This window comes from Melospiza melodia, chromosome 31 (assembly GCF_035770615.1).
Source record: "Melospiza melodia melodia isolate bMelMel2 chromosome 31, bMelMel2.pri, whole genome shotgun sequence".
NCBI lineage: Eukaryota > Metazoa > Chordata > Aves > Passeriformes > Passerellidae > Melospiza > Melospiza melodia.
The window spans coordinates 609928-618754 of NC_086224.1; the positions used below are offsets into that span (position 1 = coordinate 609928).

General features: G+C 55.6%; 1 protein-coding gene across 1 annotated transcript; it reads left to right on the forward strand.

Moving 5' to 3' along the window:
- Nucleotides 1-1886: 1886 nt before the first annotated feature.
- SLC48A1 (solute carrier family 48 member 1) lies at nucleotides 1887-8517 on the forward strand. Its single transcript, XM_063179316.1, has 3 exons — nucleotides 1887-2046; nucleotides 6453-6620; nucleotides 7131-8517. Exons 1-3 carry the CDS (start codon nucleotides 1908-1910, stop codon nucleotides 7265-7267), a joined length of 444 nt encoding a protein of 147 aa, XP_063035386.1. The 5' UTR covers nucleotides 1887-1907; the 3' UTR covers nucleotides 7268-8517.
- Nucleotides 8518-8827: the final 310 nt, after the last annotated feature.

Below are 8827 nucleotides of genomic sequence, written 5' to 3' on the forward strand. Positions count from 1 at the left end.
GGGGTTTCACTGGGTTTTAGGGTGTAACTGGGTATTGGGTGTCTTTGGGGTGTCACTGGGTTTTAGGGTGTCAAGAGGTTTTAGGGGTGTCACCGTGTTTTTAGGGTGTCGCGGAGATTTTGGGATTGCACCGGCATTTTGGGATTTCACTGGGTTTTAGGGATTTCATAGGGTTTTGGGGATTTCACTGGGATTTTGGGATTTCACCGGGTTTTTGGGATGTCTTTGGGGTTTTGGGATTTTACCGGGTTTTAGGGGTGTCACTGAATTTTGGGGTGCCACTGAGTTTTTGGGGTGTCATTGGGTTTTTGGGATTTCACTGGGGTTTTGGGTCAAATTGGGGGGGGGGATTTTGGGTCAAATTGGGGGGGAATTTTGGGTCAAGTTGGGGAGAATTTTAGGTCAAAATGGAGGAGAATTTTGGTCAAACTGGGGGGGGAATTTTGGGTCAAGTTGGGGGGGGATTTTGGATCAAATTGGGAGGGAATTTTGGTTCAAACTGGGGGGGAGTTTTGGGTCAAACTGGGGAGAATTTTGGGTCAAATTGAGTAGGAATTTTTGGTCAAATTGGGGACGAATTTTGGGTCAAATTGAGTGGGAATTTTTGGTCAAATTGGGGGGGAATTTTGGGTCAAACTGGGGGGAATTTTAGGGTCAAACTGGGGGGAATTTTAGGTCAAACTGGGTGGAATTTTGCCTCCCTGAGCAGGGTGGGTTGCTGCGGGCTGGGGTGGAAGAACAGGACAGCAACAATTCCCCCGTCCCAGGGCGCTCCAAGCCCCGTCCAACCCCCCCAAAACCCGAATTTCATTGGGGGACACCCAGGGATGGATGGAGAGGGGGAAGGGAGATGGAGGAGGAGGAGGAGGAGGGGTGGGGAGGTGGATGAAGAGCGGGGATGGCTCGGGAAAGGGAAGGAGGCTGCTGCCACCTAGAGCAGCCCAGCCGAGCTTCCCCATCCCCAAAGATCCTTTTGGGGGAGGCTGAACCGGGAAATTCGGGAAAAGCAGAATTCCCAGCTTCGGGGAGCGCCTCTGCCCCCGTGGCGCTCGCGGGATAATTAATTAATGATGGAAATAAGTGAGAAAATCCCATTTTCACACAATCCTCACTGGAAATTTGCGTCCTTGCAAATGAAGCAGAGCCGGACCCAACCAAGGGCTCAGAAAGGGGAAGAATGTAAAAAAAAAAAAAAAAAAAAAAAAAAAAGCGGAAGGGAGAAAAGGGAACGGAAAAGCCCCAAAGAGTCTTCGAGGATTTTGGTGAGGTGTCCCCAGACCGCAGTCCCACAGGATGGGCCGGGGGGAAGCGAAAGCCACTCGGAGATGTCCCCAACGCCACACGCTCCCCAGCTGCCGGTGCCGCCCGTGTCCCCCCGCGGTGTCCCCTCGTGTCCCCCCGGTGTTTTCCGCGTCCCCCCGGGGTGTCCCCGTCCCTTCGTGTCCCTCCTCGCTCCTCCCGCCCGCCAGGGGGCGCGCTGCGATGGGCGGGACCGGGGGCGTGTCCCGGTGTCTGTGGGCGTGTCCCGGTCCGGGTGGGCGTGTCCCGGTCCGGGTGGGCGTGTCCCGGTGTCTGTGGGCGTGTCCCGGTCCTGGTGGGCGTGTCCCGGTGTCTGTGGGCGTGTCCAAGTCCCGGCGGACGGTGCCGTGTCCCGGGGAGTGTCCCTGTCCCGAGGCGTGTCCTGTTCCCGTGTCCCGGTGCTGTGTCCTGTGTCCTGTCCTCGTTCCCGAGGCGTGTCCCGATCCCGTTCCCGCGTCCCGCGTCCGAGTCCCGTGTCCCGGGGCGTGTCCCGTTCCCGTGTCCCGAGGCGTGTCCCGTTGCCGTTGCCGCTCCCGAGGCGTGTCCCGGTGCCGTCGCCGTTCCTGGGGCGTGTCCCGGTGCCGTGGGCGGGCCGCGCCGAGGCCGCCATGGCGCTGAACGGGGCCCTGGCGCTCCGTGTCGCCTACGCGTCCTTCGGTGCCCTGAGCGGCCTCTCGGCCTTCTGCGCCTGGAGCGTGGTGCCCGCGCTGCGCCAGCCCGGCACGGCTGCGGCCGGCGGCCTCTCGGGTACGGCGCCGGGGTGAGGGGACACCGGGCACCGGGCCGGGAGGGCTCTGGGGTACGGCACCGGGCCGGGCGGGCACCGGGCCGGGAGGGCTCTCGGGTTCGGCGCCAGGCCGGGGCGGGAGGGCTCTGGGGTGCAGCACCGGGGCCGAGGGGACGCTGGGCACCGGCCCGGGAGGGCTGAGCGGGATCAGCGTGAGAGAGGGATCGGGGTTGGGCGTGATGGAGCGGGTCAGGGCGGCGGTGGGGCCGAGGAGCCCCTTGCTTTGCCGTGAGGGGTGTGAGGAGCCCATTCCCCGTGGCTGAGGGGGCTGTGAGGGATGAGAGGGGAGTGAGGAGCCCCGTCCTGAGGGGTGAGAGGGGAGTGAGGAGCCCATTCCCCATGGCTGAGGGGGCTGTGAGGGCTGTGAGGAGCCCCTTCCTCTTCCCTGAGGGCTGTGAGGGGAGTGAAGAGCCCATTCCCCATGGCTGAGGGTTGTGAGGAGGCCATTTCTCATGCCTGAGGGGGCTGTGAGGGGAGTGAGGGCCATGGTGGGGCCAGGGACCCCCTTCCTCATCCCTGAGGGGAGGTTTGAGGGCTTGAGGGGCATCTCAGGGCTGAGGGGGTGTCAGGGCAGCAATTGGGGGTGTCAGGGCAGCAATTGGGGGTGTCATGGCACCTGTGGGGCCGAGGAGCCCCTTCCTTGGGGCTGAAGTTTTCAGGGAAGCAAAAAAAATCCTCCTGATTTCCCCAAATGCTGGAAGCAGACCCTGGAGGGGGAAGAGGGGTTTGGGTTTCGGGGGGGTAAAACTGCGCCTGATGTGCCCAGAAATCTGAGATTTGGGGGTTTGTGGCTGTGGTTTAATGGTTGGGGTGGAGCAGGACAGAGTGCTGCAGCTCCAGGGCTTCCCTGGCTGAATTCCTGCCAGAGTAGAAAGTGAAGTTAAAATTTAGAAAGGATCCAAGGGTGAGGTTCATGGCTGGGCTTGTCTCTGCTTCCTCTCCCTCAAAGAAAAAAAAAAAAAAAAAAAAAGAAAAAAAAGAAAAAAGCTTTTATTTCCAGCTGGCGCTGGGATTCAGCAGAGAATTCCCACACTTTGCTGGGTGGCACAAAGCTGGGGGGGATCTTGAACCAGAAATGCAGGAGGAAGAGCAAATGAAGGTATTTTCTGCTGTGTTTTTGCTCCGGGAGGAATTTTGACAGAGGAATTTTGAGAGTGGAATTTTGACAGCGGAATTTGCAGGTCCTCCTCAAAGTGCCCTGATTAAGCCAAGCTCTGCCTGCTGGCCCGTGTTTATCTCGTTTTTAATGCCTCTGCTGTGCCTTTGGAGCTGTGTTTGAGGATGTTTATCCACAGGCTTCCTGGCTGGGAGAATTCTTCCTGGTTCTGAGGGGTCTCCAGCTTTGTCTCTGCAATCAGTTTGTTGATATTTCCCTTATCTCCCAGAGAACCTTTCCTGCTTGGGAATTAGCCCTAAATTTCACTAATTCCCTTTTATTTACAGTCAAAACTCGATCCAAGTCTGAAGTGCCATGGAGGGAAAACGATGCTGGGGTTGGAATTAATGAAATTAAACCCCTTATATATCCCAGGGGTTTAATTCCATTTCCACCCAGTCACAGGGGCTTGGGAGAATTTTAAAAACACCTGAAATGGAAGGAATAGGAGCTGAATATGGGATCTGGTACAACACCAGAATATTCCAAAGGTTCCTCTCCTCCCAGAGCTATTTTCTTAAAATATCTCAGTGTGGAGCCCCAGCAGTTTTGTCAGGAAAATCCCCCCATGTCTGACCTGCTCCAAACCCAGCTGAGGCTCCCGGGCTCCCCCAGGAGAGGCAAAGTTTGGAAAACGTGGAAATGACAAAATTTCACTTGGCAAAGCCCCAGCCCCTGTTGGAGTGGGGATTTCAGCTCCTTCCAGCTGATGCTGCAGCTGGAGTGGATAAAAGGGGATTGTTTAGCTAGAAAAGGACTGAAGGCTTTGTAAACACACAGAAAAAAAACCCCCAATATTGGAATTAGTCCCCATTTTCAGAGGTTTTTAATGTAACTTTTCATTTTCACCCTCATTTTCTTTGCCATCACCACACGATGCTCCTTGCAGGAATGCTGGAGTTGGGGAGCTCCTTGTGGAATAAATCTGAATTTTTGGTGTTTGTTTGTGCTTTCTTTTTTTTTTTTTTTTTTTGGCCTCCGCTGCAGATTTGTTGTTTTTCCCCAGGATTTCCATGTGTGACAAGTGGAACATTCCCAAAAAGTCTCCTCTGGGATTGAAGGATCCTTCCCGGAGGAGCAGGAGGCTGACAAAACCTTGTGCTTGTCCCAGTTTTTGTTTGGATGTTTGCAGAGAGGGAAAGCTCATTTCCCTTGAGCTCAAACAGCCCAAACATTATCCAAATATTTGGGTCTGATGGGGGAGGATCATTCCCCAGCCCTGCTTTGAACTCCTGGGTTTATTTCAGCTCCTTCCAAGGGTGCTGGGAGCTTTTTTTGTTTACTCAGAAATTGATTTTTCCTTGGTACCTGCCAGCTCCTCTCTGCTCGGGGCTCTTTGGGGCTTTCCCTTTTTTGTATCCTGGGATAATTTGGGTTGGATTCCCTGCTGGAAATCCTTGGCTGTGTCTGATGGGGCAGCTCCTGCTCCAGGGCGCTGGGTTTGGGGTAAATCCTCGGGGATTTGTGTTTTTATGGAGGGGTTTGGGTGGGACAGGAGCTGTGCAGGCTCTGCTGCTGCTCTGGGGTTTGGTGCCCTGGCTCAGCTTTAGGAACAAGGTGTTTTTATAGGGCAGCAGGGCTGGATTTGGGGAATCCCTGGGGTGAAAACCTGCAGCTCCTGCAGGCAGTCACCCCAAGCTTTCAATAGTCACAACTTTTATTTCATTTCCCAGTAAAAAATGGTTTCAAACCCTGAGTTTTTCAGGTGATGTTTTGGCCCAGAACTGCCTCTGGAGAGCTGGGCCAGGGCTTGGATCAGGGCTTGAGTCAGGGGTTGGATTGGGGCTTGGGTTAGGGTTGGGATCAGGTTCGGATCAGGGTTTGGACTGGAATTGGATCAGGGTTTGGGTCAGGGTTTGGTTTGGAATTGGATCAGGGTTTGGGTCAGGGTTTGGGTCAGGATTTGGATTAGAATTGGATCAGGGTTTGGGTCAGGGTTTGGATTAGAATTGGATCAGGGTTTGGGTCAGGGTTTGGATTAGAATTGGATCAGGGTTTGGGTCAGAGTTTGGATCAGGGTTGGGATCAGGGTTTGGGTCAGAGTTTGGATTAGAATTGGATCAGGGTTTGGGTCAGGGTTTGGTTTGGAATTGGATCAGGGTTTGGGTGAGAGTTTGGATCAGGGTTTGGGTCAGAGTTTGGGTCAGGATTTGGATTAGAATTGGATCAGGGTTTGGGTCAGGGTTTAGATTAGAGTTGGATAAGGGTTTGGGTGAGGGTTTGGATCAAGGTTTGGGTCAGGATCAGAGTTTGGATCAGGATTGGGATCAGGGTTTGGATTGGAATTGGATCAGGGCTTGGATTAGGGTTTGGATCAGAGTTTGGGTCAGGGTTTGCGTTGAAATTGGATCAGGTTTGGATTAGAATTGGATTGGGGTTTGGGTGAGGATTTAGATCAGAGTTTGGGTCAGGGTTTGGATCATGGTTTGGACCAGAGTTTGGATCAGGATTTAGATTAGAATTGGATCAGGGTTTGGGTCAGGATCAGGGGAACTCAAGGCACTCTGGTGCAGCAGCAGCAGCAGTGATGTCAGGGAGGGAACAGCAAACCTTGACTCAGCATTCAGGGCAGTTCTGCTGAGTCATCCGGGCAGGCTCAGCAGGGAGCAGCTTTTTGCTGACTCCAAACCTCAATTTCCCCATTTCTGTCCCAAATGTGCCTCAAAAGCGCTGGAACCCGGGGCAGCAGGAAGTGGGGGAGGTGATTTTGGGGAACTCGAGGGCTCAGCTCTGTCACCAGACCCTGGCACAGTTTGGGGTGCCGTGACTCTGCAGTTCTGCCCACGGGATCTGCCCTGCTCCAAATCCCTCCTGCCAGCCTGGGGACCCCCAGCACGGGGAGATTGGTCCTGGGGTGGGAACCCAGCCTGTCCTGAGCAGGGAATGTGGGCAGGGGGGCAGCAGGTCCTGGCAGCTGCAGGGAGGGCTTGGCCAGGAGGGGCTGTTCTGATGTCCCTGCTGGCACCTGGGCAGGTGTGCTGCTGTTCCCAGGTGTTCTGGGGGGTTGGGCTGTGTTTTACCTGTCCATGGGTACCGTTCTGATGTCCCTGCTGTCACCTGGACAGGTGTGCTGCTGTTCCCAGCTGTTCCCAGCTGTTCTGGGGGGGTTGGGCTGTGTTTTACCTGTCCATGGGTGCTGTTCTGGGGGGTTGGGCTGTGTTTTACCTGTCCATGGGTACCGTTCTGATGTCCCTGCTGTCACCTGGACAGGTGTGCTGGCGCTCTGGGCCCTAATCACGCATGTGATGTACCTGCAGGATTACTGGAGGACCTGGTTAAAAGGGCTGAGGTTCTTCCTCTCCGTCGGGATCCTCTTCTCTGCCCTCTCCGGGCTGGGCTTCTGCGCCTTCCTGGCCCTGGCCATCACCCAGCACCAGTGTGAGTACTGGGAGGCACTGGGAGCACTGGGGAGGGCTGGGGGTGCTCCTGCCACCTCCAAAAATCCTGGAATCGCCTCATTTCCATGACAAAGCCCCCAGAAAACCTGGGAATGTCCTCATTTCCATGTCAAAGCCCTTCCAGAAAATCTGGGAATTTCCAAATTTCCATGACAAAGCCCTTCCAAAAAACCTGGGAATTTCCTCATTTCCATGACAAAGCCCCCCAAAAAACCTGGGAATTTCCTCATTTCCATGACAAAGCCCCCCAAAAAACCTGGGAATTTCCTCATTTCCATGACAAAGGTTGAGTCCATCCCTCCTGGAGCAGCTCCAAGCCGTGACTCAGCATTCTCATCTCCACCGAATTCCCAATGAATTCCCCCTGAATTCCCCCTGAATTCCCAATGAATTCCCACCGAATTCCCACCAAATTCCCACCAAATTCCCACCGAATTCCCTCTGAATTCCCACCGAATTCCCACCCAATCCCACTGTTTCCCCCCCACAGCCCTGACTGACCCCAAGAGCTATTACCTGTCCTGCGTGTGGAGCTTCATGGCGCTCAAGTGGGCGCTGCTGCTGAGCCTCTACTCGCACCGGTACCGCGCCGAGTTCGCCGACATCAGCATCCTCAGCGACTTCTGAGCCCCGGGGCAAGGTGTGAGAGAGGGCACAGACACTGTCTGTCTGTCTGTCTGTCAGTCTGTCTCTCCAACAGAGGGCTTTTCCTGCTGGCTTTTCCTCACTCATCGCTGCTCGTTCTGGGAGGGAAGGAGGGGAAGGACTCCCTGAGTGCTGCCAAAGGGGTGGCAGTCCCCACCTTTGTCACTGCCCTGCTCCTGTGTCCCCTCTCCGCTCCGTGGGAAGGGCCCAGCTGAGCTCCCAGCCACGTTCTGCCTCTCCAGGGCTTTGGGGTTTGGGGGCAGCAGAGGAGCAGAGCTCATCCCAGAGCTCCCAGGGATGGGAATGCTGCTCCAGGCAGAGCACAGCTCATCCCAGAGCTCATCCCAAAGCTCCCAGGCATGGGAATGCTGCTCCAGGCAGAGCACAGTTCATCCCAGAGCTCATCCCAAAGCTCCCTGGGATGGGGATGCTGCCCCTGGCAGAGCACAGCTCTTCCCAAAGCTCATCCCAAAGCTCCCTGGGATGGGAATGCTGCTCCTGGCAGAGCACAGCTCATCCCAGAGCTCATCCCAAAGCTCCCTGCCTTGGGAATGCTGCTCCTGGCAGAGCACAGTTCATCCCAGAGCTCATCCCAAAGCTCCCTGGGATGGGGATGCTGCCCCTGGCAGAGCACAGCTCTTCCCAAAGCTCATCCCAAAGCTCCCTGGGATGGGAATGCTGCTCCTGGGAGAGCACAGCTCATCCCAGAGCTCATCCCAAAGCTCCCAGGGACAGGAATGCTGCCCTGGCTGCTCCCCAGGCTGGTTTTCAAAAGGAATGGGATCTCATTTAACCATAAATGCTGTATTTAACGCTTGAAGTTGCAGCAGCAGCAGGTGTAGGGAAAAGGTGTTTGGGGGAAAGGGGTGTAGGGTCAAGGCCTGACCTGCCTGAGCCTCAGGGAGAGGATTCCTGGGGGGAAAAATAAGGAAAAAATGTTTTTGTGGAAGCAGGAGGAGAGGGGAGGGGACAGAGGCTGCTCAGGGGACCCCAGGGATTGAGGAGCAGCTTTGGGGTGAGGCTGTGACGTGCTGGAGTCCCTAAACCCAGCCCTGGGCCGTGTTCTAGCCCTGGAGTTCCCACCCCACATGCCAGCTTTTTAAAGGATGCTGTGTGTAAATATTCCCTCTATTTTTACATGGATTCCTCCTGGTTTGCACCTCGGGGGTGCCAGGGTTGGTGCCACCCTTGCTGTCACCGTGTGCCACCACAAATACAGCCCTCCCTCACCAGCCTGGCTGCACTGGAATTCCTGGGAAGGATGGGGGGGAATGGCACCTTTTGGGGTGGTGGGGAGTGTTGAACCCCTCACCTCCTCATCCACAGGGAGTCCGAGGTGGATTTTCCCTCACAAATCCCTTGGGATTTCGGGATTTCAGCCCAAAGGGATTTTTGGGGGAGTGGTGATGATTCCATCCCTTTTCTTTGGAGGGAAAAGGGGGCAGGGGGGCTTCAGGGGGGCTTTGGGGTCAGCCCCGAGTGAATTCCCACTCCCAGCCCCATTCCAATCCCATCACTGACCATGGGGTGGGGTCCAGGGGA